The 17,183-nt window shown below is 39.6% G+C and overlaps 1 protein-coding gene across 4 annotated transcripts in view; it reads right to left on the bottom strand.

The window, feature by feature from the left end:
* Positions 1-17,183, bottom strand: part of col17a1b (collagen, type XVII, alpha 1b) — a 35,541-nt gene that overhangs the window by 5,546 nt on the left and 12,812 nt on the right. For 3 of the 4 annotated variants that reach the window (XM_089012270.1, XM_089012272.1, XM_089012273.1), the window contains 27 exons: positions 15,180-15,866; positions 14,287-14,364; positions 14,119-14,187; positions 12,569-12,706; positions 11,715-11,807; positions 11,603-11,647; positions 10,511-10,651; positions 8,821-9,549; positions 8,440-8,490; positions 7,757-7,783; positions 7,417-7,479; positions 7,241-7,336; positions 6,626-6,661; positions 6,512-6,538; positions 4,907-4,951; positions 4,758-4,820; positions 4,652-4,678; positions 4,430-4,501; positions 3,710-3,745; positions 3,599-3,634; positions 2,415-2,477; positions 2,293-2,310; positions 1,343-1,417; positions 895-975; positions 764-826; positions 330-389; positions 232-258 (listed from right to left, as the gene is read on the bottom strand). In XM_089012270.1, coding sequence (XP_088868396.1) covers positions 232-258; positions 330-389; positions 764-826; positions 895-975; positions 1,343-1,417; positions 2,293-2,310; positions 2,415-2,477; positions 3,599-3,634; positions 3,710-3,745; positions 4,430-4,501; positions 4,652-4,678; positions 4,758-4,820; positions 4,907-4,951; positions 6,512-6,538; positions 6,626-6,661; positions 7,241-7,336; positions 7,417-7,479; positions 7,757-7,783; positions 8,440-8,490; positions 8,821-9,549; positions 10,511-10,651; positions 11,603-11,647; positions 11,715-11,807; positions 12,569-12,706; positions 14,119-14,187; positions 14,287-14,364; positions 15,180-15,866 — 2,946 coding nt within the window. The remainder of the gene's footprint in view (positions 1-231; positions 259-329; positions 390-763; positions 827-894; positions 976-1,342; positions 1,418-2,292; positions 2,311-2,414; positions 2,478-3,598; positions 3,635-3,709; positions 3,746-4,429; positions 4,502-4,651; positions 4,679-4,757; positions 4,821-4,906; positions 4,952-6,511; positions 6,539-6,625; positions 6,662-7,240; positions 7,337-7,416; positions 7,480-7,756; positions 7,784-8,439; positions 8,491-8,820; positions 9,550-10,510; positions 10,652-11,602; positions 11,648-11,714; positions 11,808-12,568; positions 12,707-14,118; positions 14,188-14,286; positions 14,365-15,179; positions 15,867-17,183) is intronic. The other variant, XM_089012271.1, reaches the window with a different exon arrangement.

The following is a 17,183-nucleotide window of genomic DNA, read 5'->3' as shown; positions in this document are numbered from 1 at the left end:
TTATTTTTTCTTTTGTTAAGCTATCCTCCATGAGGCCAAAGCTCTCTCTCTGATATTGCTTTGGCGCAATTTAGTGGCAACTCAGTGGAAAGAACTATGTTGGAGGAAGAGGAGGAGTTTCAATGAGGCAATCCATAGCACTGTGTTTGTGATTTTCCGCATCTTGTGTTTTGGGCCGATTTTTGCCCACTGAAGCAGTTTTGTGAGTGAAATGGGGTCATCAAAATTCACCTTGGTAGCCTCTTGGTCCAGGAGAACCTAAAGATGGATGGAAAGCTTATTGAAATGTCATTGATCCAAAATGAAAGATCACTTAGCATTGGTCAAACCTGTGGATCCTTTCTGTCCAGCAGGCCCAGGTGGTCCCGGTGGTCCAGTGTAATAAGTTCCTAAGTGTCGGAATGATCACATTTTTGTCTGCAGTATATACATGTGTTTAATCTCATATATACTGAAGGAAATAGATACATTTATTTAGCCATATTAAATATTGCTTTGTTTGTAATAGATAGGTAAGAGAACAAAGAGGTGGTGTTTGGTTGAAGACCTATGTTTCAAGTGCCAGGAGATCGAAGGGGAACCGGCTGGCAGACACAAAGGAAGTGTGAAACGACAATATGGCCAAATGCTGGACAACGCAGTTGAAAGGAAGTGACCAAACACTAACTGGGCAGGAACGCAACTTTTGATCTATCTTCCACCCCGCCTGGAGGTCGGGAAATACCTTAAGAAGCTTGTCATATTCTAAGCTAACAGTACATACCAGAACTGGATGTAACAACACCAGAATCTCCTTTGTCGCCTTTAGGTCCTGGTCTTCCATAACCTGGAGACATGCAGATGATTACACAAGAAAGTCTATGGACTTTATCAGAACCATCGGGTTATACGTACCTGGCGGTCCAGGTGGCCCAGGTGGACCTGGCGGACCAGGTGGACCGGGTCGGGATGACCCACCACCAGAAGCAAACTGCCCTAAATTATCAATAAAAGATCAAATGTCAAGAGTTCAAAGATGATTTTGTTGTTGTAAAAATTATGCTTTGAATTCTTGATGAAATCACATATCGGTACATATGGTCACCTATTTTTTTTAAGGGGTGGAGTGCAGTAAAATACATATTTTTGACAAGCGATATGTCTCCTGGCCAGAGCTCACATTAAACAAACAGGCCTTCTTCTCCTCAACCTTCATTTCCTGTCTGTCTCTCACGCATCCTGTTTCATTAATTCTCACTTAGCCGCATTCCTCCGGTTAATAAGCAGTCGATAGAATTACATTCAGGATAACAGATGGATTTTTTTTTTCTGTTTTCAATCCAAACAGGACAATGACACTCACTTTCTGCTACACTTGAGCTGAAACTGTCAATGGTCCTCACTGTTGATCCGGATTCTCCTCGCTCACCTTTAGGACCTGCCAGGAACAAACTGTCAATGACATGTAATAGATCTAAAAATACAGTGATACATTGGCTTACAAACTTCATTGGTTCCCAGACAGAGTGTGTAAGGCGAAAAGTGTGTATCCCAAAAATTAATTTCCCATAGGAAACCATTAAAATGACAATAATCCGTTCCCAGGTCCCCATAAAACATAATTTTCTAAGCCTTAAAACTACTAAAAATATACCTTAATTATATGTATAATAAATGAATTTAAATAATGAATTTAAATAAAATAAATAAAATTGAAGAAATAAACTGTACTCTATAATAAAGTCATATTATTTACCTTTGTGATGGTTGTTGTAGGTGCTTTCTCTGCGATAATTTTACCTTGTTCCTCATCAATTATGTTCTGTTTAGCTGGGTTGATAACTTTTTGCATCAAGTGTACAGATGGCTTGTGCGGGTTATTTGTGGAACGTGAGTGATGGGAATTTTAACCTTGCAGCCTACACTCTGCCTTTGAACTAAGTTGAAACGAGTCCAAATGTCATTGTTTTCTATCCATTTTGTCACTCTCTCTCTGTCTGCTTGTCTCTTTAATGTTTAAACCACCTTCCATCACTGCTGCGTTCTAGACCAATCACGTGGCTTTGACCGAAGACTGGGGTCGGGGAATCGAGGACCAAAACAAGCCGGCTGCCATTTTCTTGTTAGCAGAACGGGCTCGTTCGCGTACGACACATCACTCATTGTGGCAACTCCGTGTGTATCCCGAAAAATAGTTCATATGGCAAGGTAAAATTTTCATAAATTTAACTTTCATAAATCGAAAAGTTTGTAAGCCAAGGGGTTCGTAAATCGAGGTATCACTGTACTCGTGAAAATGGGGAAATTACTTACCTGCGGGGCCAGCTGGACCTAAGGTGGTATGTCACCAGACATAAAAAATAAAATAGTACAAATCAAGGTGTTATTATCGTGCTATTATCATGTTATTACAAGGTTGAAAGAAGTTGTCAAACCTGACACTCCCTGAGGTCCGCGAGGTCCAGGTGGTCCAGGGATATGAACAGTGGCAACACCGGCTGCAATATGAGTGACGGATAAGAACCCTCGCAAAGAACGCAGCAAATCAAATGGTACCTTGATTTATGGAAGTCAAGTTAACTCATTCACTGCCATTCCCGAATTTATTTGGGAATTAAAAATATGACATAGAGCGCCATTCCCGAATTTTTTGGGGTCTTGATTTTTTTTCTTGGTTTCTCTGGCAATGTTTTTCCCTCCCACATGGGGGCAGCATCATTTGCGTTTTGGACAGCCACCCCCATTTAAAGCTCAGATAACTCCACACCCATATAACTTAGGAATTAATATTTTTTTAGGTTTGTTACGCTGCATTGAATGTTTAAAAGGAACATTCTGCCCCCTTTTGGAAGAAAAAAAAATGCCAGAGGTCAGGCCACTGCTTTATCATCAACCCCGCAAGAAAAACCAAAAAAACGAACTTATTAGGGCGATCTATGTCAAATTTTCAATTCCTAAATAAATTCGCCGTACAGTCAGGAATCCCACAATCACTTTAGTATTTTATTTTGTATTTTTTTGGGCTGTTTGCGCCGACGTGGGTGTGTACACAATTTAGTCCAAGTCAAAAGTCAAAGTCAGCTTTATTGTCAAATATGCTATTATGCATGACATTAGTGTATTTCAATATAGCTGTCTAACTAGCTAGCTAGCTAGCTTTTAGTAATCTATTAGCTAGATAGCTAATTTGATCTATTTGAGTTATTCCCGGTTGAACGGGGTCACCGTTGCTGGCTACCTATCTATTTGCTATCTATTAGCTGTCTAACTAGCTAGCTAGCTATTAGTTATCTATTAGCTAGCTATCTAGCTAGCTAACTTGATCTATTTGAGTTATTCCCGGTTAAGTGAATGCTGGCGCGTGCCGCTGCTAACCCAGAGAAAAACTGATCCTGTGACTGTAAAGTTACCTTGAGAGTTTTGAAAGGCGCTGATAAATGAAATGTATTATCATTATTATTATTATGTCGTCCTAAAAGTCAATATTCTGTGTGTCCTGCAATTTGAGTGAAATATGTCTTCAACCCTGGCACTGGAGTGGACACATTTTTGCACGTCTAGCAATGAACGAGTTAACAGTGTAAATTGTTTCGACAATACATTTTTTGAAGTACATTACCCGCATTAATAATTCTTCCTGCTTCACCGGTATCACCTGAAAACAGACATCATAATTATTGCAGTGATGTGAAAAGCCTGTTTTGTTTGTGCTTCTTAGGGACGTACGTACCTTTAGGACCTACTTGACCTGGATTGCCCGGTAGTCCTTCAACAAACAGAAAAACTTGGTTTTAGTTCACAGCCTTTTTTTGTTTAAGATTTGGAATGGACTAAACATGTTTAAGATGTCAAAAAATAAATACATAGAAAATAATAAATACATACATACATAAATATATAAAAGAAAAAAAAGAAAAATAAATATAAATACATACAATTATCCCATTTATGCCGAGCGTGTTCATATGAACACAGATAAATTCATTAAAAAATCAAAATATAATAAAAACAGTATCAAATAATAATTTTATTTATTGTATTCTAATAATAATAAATGATCAAAATCAAAGAATTTATCTGTGTTCCTATGAACACGCTTGGCGTCAATGGGTTATTATTATTATAAATACTTATCATTATTATTGTTCTAAATTATTATTATTATAAATCTGAATGATTAAAAATAATTAGAAATACTACTCCTACCAACACTACTACTACTAATAATAATAATCATAATAACAATCACAATAATCATAATAATAATCACAATCATAACCATAATCATACTCATAATCAATAATAATCATAATATTATTTTCCTTTCGGCTCTTCCCTTCAGGGTTCACCATTGCGAATCAGTGTCCTCCATCGAATAAAAAGAAAAAGAAAAATTATCATCATCATCATCATAAATAGATATAATCAATACAAAGGAGTATGATAGCACCTGGAGGTCCAGAATCTCCTGGCGGACCAGCTGGACCTCGAAGTCCAGGGTGGCCAGGACTGCCAAGATCACCTGTGAAAAAAAATAAAAAATAAAAAATAAAAATTGTGTGTGTGTGTGTGTGTGTGTGTGTGTGTGTGTGTGTGTGTGTGTGTGTGTGTGTGTGTGTGGAGGAAATAAAATAAAAATGGACTGTATTGTGATTGACTGACTCGGCTTTACCTCTTGAGCCTTTGGAACCATCTTGTCCTGATGATGGAAGACAAGACACAAATGTTCATTAGAAATCGTATTGTTGATACGGTGAACCAGCAATCCTGTCACTCACCTGTCGATCCCTTGGAGCCTTTCTCTCCAGCTGCTCCGGGCAGACCAGGTAAACCCCGATCACCTGACCAAGCAGATGAGTCACTTTTGGTTTATTTTGCCTCATATTAGTCTGTACTTTTTTTTCAATCACAATTCTACAGATGCTACCTTTAAGGCCAGGTGATCCTGCTTCTCCCCGGAATCCTTGAGGACCTAAAAGGACAACGACATCACATTGAAGAACAAACAAATCTAAAAAAAAAATCTCTCTATAATCGACTATTTCAGTAGCTAGTCAACTTGCTAATCATCTGCATAGGGAGGAAGTGAGTCAACACGACAGTGACAAATCATTTTTGACTGCAGCGAAAGAAGGAAGGTGCAGAAGCTCTAGGACAGTGATACCTTGGCTTACAAACTTAATTGGTTCCTAGACAGAGTGTGTAAGGCGAAAAGTGTGTATCCCAAAAATTAATTTCCCATAGGAAACCATTAAAATGAGAATAATCCGTTCCCAGGTCCCCATAAAACATAATTTTCGATTTACTAATTTTTTAAGCCTTAAAACGACACAAAATATACCTTATTTTATGTATAACAAATGTATTATAATTAAAGAAATAAACTGTACGGTATAATAAAGTCGTTTTATTTACCTTTGTGATGGTCGTTGAAGGCTTGATGTAATGGAGTCGCCGGTTTCATCAGCATTAAACATTTGATGAGGAACATAGCCTTCTTCTTTCTTTCTAATTTTACCTAATTCCGCATCATTTGTGTTCTGTTTAGTTGGGTTGATAGCTTTTTGCATCAAGTGTACAGATGGCTTGTGCGGGTTATTTGTGGAGCCTGATTGATGGGAAATTTAACCTTGCAGTCTACACTCGGCCTTTGAACTGTCAAAGTTGAAACGAGTCCAAATTTCACTGTTTTTTTATCGATTTCGTCACTCACTGTGTGTCGTCTGCCTGTCTCTTTAATGTTTATACTACCTCCCCTCACTGCTGTGTTCTTGACAAATCACGTGGGTTTAAACGGAGACTGGGGGTGGGGAATAGAGGACAAAAAAAAATGTCAGCTGCCATTTTGTTTTTTTGGAGAATGGCTTCACTCTCTCTCTGTCTGTAACCCCCACCCCCCTCACTGCTGCGTTCTTGACCAATCACGTGGCTTCAACCAACGACTGGGGGCGGGGAATAGAGGACCAAAACAAGCCGGACGCCATTTTTTTTTGTTTGAACGGGCTCGTTCACGAACGACACATCACTCATTGTGGCAGCTCCGTGTGTATCCCGAAAAATAGTCTGTATGCCAAGGTAAAATGTTCATAAATTTAACGTTCGTAAACCGAAAAGTTCGTAAGCCAAAGGGTTCGTAAAGCGAGGTATCACTGTACTTGAGGATCAACTTTTCAAAGCGGGAGTCACAAGGCGAAGAGCAAAAAGAGGTTGGGTCAAGTAGGTTGTGGAAAGTCATCTGTGAAAGAACATCACTCCCGAAAGTCAAAGGTGAGGTTTCAAGGACGGTTATGAAGAAAGGAGCCAGAAGTCAAAATGCCTTTATTTGGAAGAGACCAGGATCAGAAGTTAAGATCTGAAGACAAAGCTAAGGTAGAAAGATCCAGAAAAAAATGTTGTAAAGAGTAAAGAGTAAGAACAAAGAAGAGATTGGTGGTGACGGTGAGTGAACACATGCAGGTACTGTCCGTGGATTCAATCATGGTGAATAAGAAAGTAAGTCCAACGGGAAAGAAGATCTTGAATGAAATCTCACCTGGTGCTCCGAGGAGCCCGGAAGAACCTAGAATTCATCATCAGTCCAGAGTTAAACTACATTACTGTACTGGGTCACTTGATTCGCATTAAACATTGGTTGAGGTGGTCTCACCTTTTTGACCAGGTACTCCGGGTTCTCCGGAATTACCTTCCCGGAAAAAAAAAACAATGAAATGCTGAAAGACTGACAAGGATTTTTTTTCACCGCTTGGCCCCCATGTTCTATTCAACTACAGGTAACATCTGACTTACGACCAGCGCGACTTACAACCACCCACACTTATGACCATCTAACTCTCGCACAGCAATCGACCGTGTGATGGCACTAGAGGGAGGGGAGTTTGCATGTCATTTAGCCTCTGAGTCTGTATTCCACATTTTGAATTGATTTACGACCATTTCGACTTACGACCGTTTGGTCGGAACGGAACTCGGTCCTAAGTCGGATGTTACCTGTATCTGTTTATCGTCTTTACAGACTGTAGGACTGCCTTTCCAGTCTACATACCGATGCAATCCTACTCCGTGGGCTGCTACCTCTACACCGACTTGTCACGCCTCATCCGTTATGTTACTTGTAGGTCTTTCCAATTCACGTATCAACGCAATGTCAATTCTTAGTCTCACTATTTCTCATAAATATCGATTTCAATACAAAAATCCTCCAAAATACTTGAGGACTCGACGACTCTACAGGACAGATATAAATGGTTCTGTTTTGATGTACCTTTTTCACCTTTCGAGCCAAATCCTGGTTCACCTCTGGGTCCAGCAGGTCCTTCTCGGCCTCGCAAACCTGGAGGACCTTCCAATCCTTGTTCACCTGCAGATTCCAGATATCACGTTGAAACTCACTTTGAAACAGTCCACAGAGTGTACTTGGATTGGAGTACTAGTACCTACCATGGCCTCCTTTTTGACCTTTTGGACCCTGAGGACCTTCATGACCAATCGGACCGGGAGCACCTGGGGTCAAAAGGTTTGATATTAAACAACAGACAGTGTGTTGGTGGTTTGTAGAACCCACAGAATCTTGAGTTTTAGGACTACATAAACACCCAGTTAGACACCTGAGACTCTCTTCTTTCATTAGAAAGAGTTAATTCCTAAGTTATATGGGTCTGGAGTTATCTCAGCTTGAAATGGGGGCGGCTGTACAAAAGGTAAATGCTACCCACTCGTATGCAGCATTTATTTAAAACATTGCCAGAGGTCTGTTCGAAGCTTGAAACACACTCCTTACCTGGGAATCCGGGTTGTCCAGTATCGCCTACGATGAAGAAAAACAATCGTTTTGTGTTAATGGGATTTCGCTGATAAAAAAAAAACAACCAGAATAAAAATTGATTTTATAACAAAAATACAGAAGCTGTCACAGACAAGCTGTTGCATGATTGACCGATGACGGAAAAGTAGTGCTCTGGCGCCATTTTGTTGCCATTTTAGTACCAAGGAACTGTGTTGAAGTGAGGAGAGGAGCTTTGACCAATAGAATAGTAGTAATTGGCGCCATCTGGTAAAACTAATAGTTATTTTAAAAGGGTTAAGTGGTGCGGACATAACAATATTAATAAATAATAATAGTAATAATACATTTATTTTAAGCGCCTATCAAAGCTCTCAAGTACACTTTACAGTCACAGACAAGCATATGTACTATAATAAATAAAATACAATCACAAATAGAATACAATAAATAAAATACAATTATAAATAGAAACAAAAGAAAGAGCTACACAGAAAATACCATTTTAAATAGGTGGCTTTTGAGATGGGATTTGTAGGTGTAACTTAGCCAAATATCGGCAAACCACACACTGTAGCTTTCATGCGTGGTGATGTGCCTGTAAGGGGCGTGGCCGAGTTAAGTGTTGTTTGGGGATGCAGATGGTTTAGCCCAAAGTTAATGAATAAAATAAATATTACCTTTAGGTCCAGGTAGTCCTCTTTCACCTTGCATTGTAGCCGTGATGAAAGCTGGAAAAGACAACAATATTAGATCTGATGAATGTGGATGTGCGAAATCATGATATGGGCAGGGTTGAAATATTTACGGATGCGCAAATATTTGTACAGTATTTTATTTTTTATAATAAAGGTGCTTTGTTTTAGATTTTATTATATATATATATATATATATATATATATATATATATATATATATATATATATATATATATATATATATATATATATATATATATTTTAGAATTTGTTAGTTTTTTTTTAAAGCATTTTCATTTGATTTAATGTTTTTTTTTCAATGTCCCTTTTAGGTTATTTCGTGAATTTTGATTCATAAATTACCTTGGAATGCCTGCGACTGCATTTCCCCTCTCACCATGCGCTGGATAGCCATGTGTAGGGCGGCGGCGTCCACGTAACCGCCGGTGCCGCTGGTCCAGAAACCATTGGCGAACGTTTGACCTTCCCTGTGGCTCACGCTGGAGGTGTCGGAGAAAGATGTAGTGTGGCTGGAGGTGTGGCTGGAGGAGGAGCTGCCGCCGCCGCCGATACCGCCACCTAAACTAGTGCCACTGGTGCCTGCGCCGCCACTAGTACCACCACCAGTCCCGCCGATAATGATGGTAGTACCTCTGGAACTAGAACCGCTAGTGCCCGCGCCACCACTTGAGCCGGTACCAGTGGCTCCACCAGCTCCGACTGCAGCGCCACTAGCCCCAGCGCCACCCACACTAGTTCCACTAGCTCCAGCGCCACCCGCACCGGTACCACCAGCTCCAGTAGCACCGGTGCCGGTACCACTGGTACCACCAGCACCTCCAGCGCCAGCTCCGGCATTGACACCACCACCCCCAGCGTCCACAGCCACTCCGATTTGCGTTCCAGAACTGGAATCCGAGCCTCCTCCTGCTCCGCCTGGTCCGAAGACGAATATATCCGTTTTGGATGAGCTTCCACCGTCGGCAAAAGTGTTGCCACCGAGTGCCACCAGACGACTGGTGCGAGCAGAAATGATGGCCGACTCGCTCTCCAGAGTGGCTACCCGGTTCTTCAGCTTTCTGACGTCTTCGGCTGTAAATTACAATGGGGTTGGTTATATGTTTAATTCCGTTGAAATAATGACTACTTTATGTCAATGTTATTGGATACCAGTGGCGAGCCGTGCATTTTATAACTAGGCCTTCAGTAGTGCTATGTCTGAATAAATCCACAGCTGCTCATGTGCATGTCGAAAGAATCCATTGGGCAGTCGCGCTGTTACCTGCGTGTGCCAATTGCTGCCATCTACAGGCTTAATTAGGAACAGCAAATTCGTATAGGCGTCATTGACTGAATGATCCCCCCCAATTTTCCAAAATGGCGATTTTCAAAATTTGTAAAATGTTCCAAAATGGCGACAATCGACAAAAGAACATCTGTTGATCTGTTGCAAAAAGTTAATTTGTGTTGAAAAATAGGGAAGTTAATCTAGCTAGCTAGTGAGCTATTGGCTATCTGGCTAGCTTTCTATCTATTTAAGTTACTTCTGGGTTGAGTGAATGCTGGCGCATCACCCACAGAAAAACGTATGTTGTGACTGTAAAGTGACCTTGAGAGTTCTGAAAGGCGCTTAGAAATGAAATGGATTATTATTATTATTATTATTATTATTATTATTGTAAAAACAGAGGTCTGACCAGCACCTTATGAGCAGTCCCCGCAAGAAAAACCAAAACCCGAACAAATTTGGGAATGGCGTTCAACGACAAATTTTCAATCCCCGAATTAATTCGTGAATGGCAATGAATGAGTTAATAAGAATTCATGAACAAAATATAATTAACATCAGTCTGTGATTCAGATATTTAGAGGCCAGCAGAGAAGGCTTTGCAGGCCTTGACGGTCCGCCACTGTTGGAGACTAATAAATGTTTTCTGTCAATTAACAAGAAATCAGTTGGTTAATGTTACTTTGGTAAGGTTACTATTCACAATGATACACTATTCTTATTACATTGTAATAACTAGTTTATTACAACGGTATTGGAACTTACCCAGCGTAATAAGGCCGAAAAGGAGTCCGAGCAAAAGCAGAAAAAGGAGGAGAAAACCCAGGAGCCACTTCCACCATGAGCAACAGGCGTCAAAGCAGCAGCACCAGCCGCCTCCGCAGACGCCGCCTTTCTTACGAAGCTCTGCAGACCAAAGCACACGCTTAATTCATTGAAATAAAGCTAAAAAAAGACAGTGATACCTCGGTTTACGAACCCCTTTGGCTTACGAACTTTTCCGTTTACAAATGTTACATTTAGGAACATTTTACCTTAGCATACAAACTATTTTTCGGGATACACACATAGCGCCACAATGAGTGATGTGTCGTTCGCGAACGAGCCCGTTTTCCTAACAAGAAAATGGCAGCCGACTGTTTTTGTCCTCCATTCCCCGCCCCCAGTCTTCAGTTTAAGCCACGTGATTGGTCAAGAACGCAGCAGTGAGGGGAGGTGGTTTAACCATTAAAAAGACAGGCAGACGCAGAAAGAGAGACAAAATGGATAGAAAGCAGTGACATTTGGACTAGTTTCAACTTTGATAGTTCAGAGGCAGAGTTTAGACTGCAAGGTTAAAATTCCCATCTGTACACTTGATGCAAAAAGCTATCAAGCCAGCTAAACAGAACACAATTGATGAGGAACTAGGTAAAATTATGGCAGGGAAAGCACCTACAATGGATCATTCCTCCAGATGGTGAAAGAAGGCTACGTTCCTCATCAAGTGTTTAATGCTGATGAAACCGGCCACTCCATTCCATCAAGCAATCAACGACCATCACAAAGGTAAATAAAACGACTTCATTATACAGTACCGTTATTTCTTTAAATATAGATACCATATTACATTTATTGTATATAAAATAAGGTATATTTTGTGTAGTGTAGATTTAAGGCTTAGAAAATTAGAAAGTAGAAAATTATGTTTTATGGGTACCTGGGAACAAATTATTCTCATTTTAATGGTTTCCTATGAGAAATTAATTTTTGGGATACACATTTTTCGCCTTACACACTCTGTCTGGGAACCAATTAAATTCGTAAGCCAAGGTATCACTGTATCTTAAATTCCAGATATGGAACCAAATGACATACGTGCGTGAGTGCCTTTGTCTTTCATTAAAACTCCAGAAGATCCATCTGGTGGATTGACACATGATTAGTTTTACGAATAAATGTCAAAATAACGTTGCGTCTTGAGACTCACAGTAAGCATTTCCTGTCCCTGACTTGAGCTGTGTTCCTTCACCGTAGGTTGTGATGAGCTTCTCCTTCTGGAGAGAGTCGCTCGAGAGGGAACCTGGAACATCACAACGCGTCACTTGCCGATCGTTTTGTTCCACAAACATTTAAAGGACAACCGACACCTCCGGACAATTTGTGTCCATAATTTGTAAAATCACTTCAAATGACTTCTACTGAGCATATTTTACAAAGATTCTACCGCATATAGCTATATTTTACGTTTTAAGACTTGCACTGAATATTCGGAAGTCTTGTTTTTGAGTTGGTGACGAGTCCTCACGTTACGTCACTGAAGGAACGCCCCTGACTGAAAAAAGGACACATTGTAGCAGTCCTTCCATCACGTCAATGCATTTTGCTCTACTTTGGTCTGAAAACTTTGTGTAGGACCAAAAAGAGGCAGAAGAGGGCGACAAAGCTCCATCTAAGGAATTAATCAGCCTGTGGAAACGGGCTGATTAATTCCTTACATGGCTTTGTCGCCATTTTCTGCCTTTTTTGGGTGCGACATTTCCCACGCTATTGCCTCAAAATGGCTCAGAATAAATTATTTAATCGTTGCAAACATGTATGCTTTCTTCTTCAGAATTATTTGAGTTTTTGGGGCGGGACCTTCTGAAACTCGGCATCTCCGAGGTCATTTTGAAGTAGTTTTGGGACACTTTACTTCATTTTTATTGGTGTTTTGCATTTGACTAAAAATATCATCCTGCGTGTTTTGGGTATTTTAGATGCTAGAAAACGTTTTTCTGATGTCGGTTAGGAAAGAAAAAAGTGGTGTCGGTTGTCCTTTAACTGGGCAATGATGAGCCTTACCTCCTCCTCCTGTTGTCCGAGTGAACTGTTTGCCACTGTCTTTTGCCAAAATCAGTGTTTCGGTGTCTCTGGCATTGTCCTTGTCTGAATTCACAAACATGTAGTCCTTGTAGGCGTCCCCGTTTTGGGATCGAGTGGCTGTCGGGCACATAGACGAAGTGTGGAATTATTATTATTATTATTATTAGTATTATTATTATTAATAATAATAATGGAAATAATGAAAAAAATAAAAACAACAATAACAATAATAACAATAATCATAACAATAATAATAATAATAATAATAAAGACAATAATGAAAAAATAAAAATACAATTGGTCATGTAATAATAATCATCATCATCATCATCATCATTATCATAATTGTAATCATAATAAGAATACATATGATTTCCAAGCACCTTTCAAAACTCTCAAGGTCACTTTACAGTCACAGGATCAGTTTTTCTGTTAGTGAGCAGCGGCAGCCATATGTGCCAGCATTCATTCAACCCGGAAGTAACTCAGATAGATAGAAAGCTAGCTAGCTAATAGCTAGCTAATAATAATAATAATAATAATAATAATAATAACAATAATAATAATAATAATAATAATCACAATAATAATAGCAATAATAATAATAATAATAATAATAATAATAATAATAATACATGAGGGGGGCCTTTGATCAGAATTCTCACTTTGACAGAAAATTAGCCAGATCCTTGAAGTAAATTTATGCTTGGTAGATTTTAGAATTAAAATGATAAATTGGTGTGTAATAACGACTTTATTACAATGTAATTACAAAGTAATACCACTGTACAATGTAATTACAATGTAATTTTCTGTCGTTTTGGGTTGACAAAAGTGCTATTAAATCAACACAACAATATATTTGCTACAGATACAGTGTGCTTGCTCTGGCCAGTATGCGCTTATCACTAGCGGCTAGTGATATTACGACTGGCTTGTGAATAGCAAATCATGTGACTACCCAATCATAGTTTACGAAAACGGTTGACATTTCCAGCGCCTTCCAGCAGGCCTTGTTTCCTTTCCGCTTTCTTTCATAACTTTGCTGCTGTGTTACTTCCGGGTAGAATGAACGCTGGCGCGAATGGCTGCCGCTGCTCACCCGCACAAAAAAAAATATGTGACTGTAAATTGTCCTTCAGAGTTTTGAATGTCACTTAGAAATGAAATGTATTATTATTATAATTACACAGTAAAGACACTGTACAATTTCATTACTTTGTAATGACAATGAATTATGTAATTACATTATAATTACTGTGTACGCTGCATTACTACAATGTAATTACACAGTAATTATAATTCCAACTGCATTATTACAATGTAATTACACAGTTGCCATCATAATGCCCTGTCCACACACCGGTGTTATATGACAACGATCTCACACCGGGACCGTACTGGGCCGATCTTGCGCCTGCGTGTAATTACACAGTAATTACATTGTAATAATGCAGTTTCACAGTAAAATGTATATGTGAGGACGGTTTCATCATTTTATTCCACTCGGGGGCAGTAGAGTAGCTTACTTGAAGAGATACCACCTCCAACGACGCCGGCACCGCCAACCCCGGCCACATTTTTCTGTATTCCATAAGCTGTCAAAAAAAAAAAAAAAAAAAAAAACATGGATGCGTTAACTCTCATAGCAACACCGTGTTTCGTTATATTTGATGTGATGACTTGAAAATGCATACTTGTCATGCTAGCATTTGCGCCGCTTGTGGCAACTGCACCGCCAGAAGTGGGCGCCAAATTATTCTGAAAGCCATAGACTGGGGAGGGGGGAATTACGGTGTAAATATTATTATTAATAATATTATTAAAGCAAATATGATATAACACAAGATGAACAATTAACTTATTCACTGCCATTCCCCATTTGAAAATATGACAGAGCGCCATTCCCGAATTTGTTCGGGTTTTGGTTTTTCTTGTTACGGTGACTATAAAGCACTGGCCAGACCTCTGGTGATATTTTTTCCCTTCCACGAGGGAGCAGCATTTCCCTTTTTTCCATGTTAGCGCTTTGTTCCAGCTTCTGCTGTTGTTCAAGCATTCTACAAATAAATATGTATATATTGTCTCAAGTACTAATAGCTATCTGTTCGCTAGCTAATGGCTATCTGTTCGCTGGCTAATGGCTATCTGTTCGGTAACTAATGGCTGGCTGTTCGCTGGCTAATTGCTATCTGTTCGGTAACTAATGGCTGGCTGTTCGCTGGCTAATGGCTATCTGTTCACTGGTTAATGGCTGGCTGTTCGCTGGCTAATGGCTATCTGTTCGCTGGCTAATGGCTATCTATTCGCTAGCTAATGGCTATCTATTCGCTAGCTAATGGCTATCTGTACACTGGCTAATAGCTATCTATTTGCTAGCTAGCTGTTGGCTATCTATTCGCTAGCTAATAGCTAGCTATTCACTATTCACACAGCAAAAAAACGTTTTTCTGATGTCAGTTAGGAAACAAAAAAATGATGTTCGATTTATTTATGTATGGAGCACCTTAGCATTGTACAATTGTTGTAAAAAATAATATGAATAATATCGTGTATAAGTAACAAAGATCGCACTTTTGATTACGCTCACCTGACAGGGAGGGTGCAGCCAGACCGACAGGAGTCGCTCCGCCCGACATGTTGTTAGCCCCGGCCTGGTACGAGTAACTGCTGCCGGCCCCCGCCGCCGCGGTGGTGGTACCGGCGGCGGAGGGCAAGGTGGAAGTGGACCACGGGAAACCCGGAAGCGCCGCATCTGAATCGTACTGGGCCGACCTCACGCCGGAGTCGTGGATGCCGGATTTCTGACTGATACTGTACTGGGAGGACCTCACACCGGCGTCGTAATGGCCCGATCTTAAACTACCGCCATATTGGGATGAGACGGCGCCAGTATCGTACTGACCTGACCTCAAACTGCCGTTATACTGGGCAGATACGGCACCGGTATTCTGCGTCAAGGATCTGACGCCGGTATCGTACTGCCCCGCTTTGGCGCCGCCGTTGTAATGTCCCGTCCACACACCGGTGTCATATGACAACGATCTCACACCGGGACCGTACTGGGCCGATCTTGCGCCTGCGTCATACGTGACTGACCTCACGCCGATGTCTGACCTCCCTGCGTCACTATAGTGGCCCGATTTGAGGCTGCCTTCATAATGGCCGCTTTTTCCGGCAGAAAGAAAATGGCCGGCCGGCAGGCCCGTTTCCAGCAAGGCGGATGCGTCCACGGTGTGGAAGCCATCCGATCTGCCTCCTGAACCAAAGGTCAACACTGTGGAAGAGACCGAGGAGACACAAGGTTGGTTGTTAGTTCACAAACGTCAGCACACACACACACACATATATATATACACACACCTATACACAGTATCTATATACATATCTATACTGTATATATATAGATTTTTTTTAAGATTGTGTATATGGATTTTCTTTAATACTGTGAATACACATGTACCTATATTTTTAATACTGTATAAATATATTTATCACTGTATGTATATATATTTTAATACTGTATGTAAATGTATATTTTAAATCAGAATCATATATGATATATATTTTAAATCAGAATCATATAATATAATATTTATAAATACAGTAAACTCTTCAACAGTAGCCACTTAGCAGTTTTTTTGACGACGATACTAGTGCAGCGTGTTCTACCGGAAACAAATTCCTTGTGTGTTCTACATACTTGGCAATAAAGATGATTCTGATATTTTTTATCACTGTATGTATATATATATATAATTTATGATTATTATATATATATATATATATATACATATATATATATATATATATACACATATATATACATATATATGCATATATATATATATATATATATATATATATATATATATATATATATATATATATATATATATATATATATATATATATATATATATATATATATATATATATATATACATACAGTAAAGTCTCGTTATATCGATATTCTCGGGAGTCGGAAAAAATATCAATATAACCGGGACTATCGATATATCCGATCCTGCGCGCATGTAATTTTCTCCTTGCGGTCATAGAAATAGTATCGTAATAAGCAGTACTATTGATATAACCAATATCGATATAACAAGACTTTACTGTATATACATACATATATATCATTTATGATTATTATTTTTAAGAAATCAGATTTTGCAACAATCTAAAACAGTGAGAATGGACCATTTGTGTCAATAGTTGGCATTTTAATAACTAAAAAAGCGCTGTAGGCTTTTAAATGTTTCATTTGTGCTGATGTTATTTTATTGGGCATGTGTCCGGTGTGGTTCTGCGACAATTGCGCATAATGATACGAAATCGGGTCCATTTTCTTTTGAGGCGCTACATGCTCGCTATGTCCATAAACGAGAATGAATCTTTTCATTCAACTGAAGACTCAAATGTCTTGGCGTGTCTAACATGTCAAGTCTTTCCCCCTGGAGTCACTTTCTCAGGAAAGCAGATGTCGCGTGTTACTAATGCGCTGTATGTAATCCTAAACTCAAAGTGGGCGGGGGACAAAGTGTCTTGGCATGTGCGTGGGAGTTGCGGAATGGGGGGGGAGGGGGTT

This window comes from Hippocampus bargibanti, linkage group LG13, assembly GCF_051943395.1.
Source record: "Hippocampus bargibanti isolate YZ-2025 linkage group LG13, ASM5194339v1, whole genome shotgun sequence".
NCBI lineage: Eukaryota > Metazoa > Chordata > Actinopteri > Syngnathiformes > Syngnathidae > Hippocampus > Hippocampus bargibanti.
This window is presented reverse-complemented; position numbering and strand designations above follow the sequence as displayed.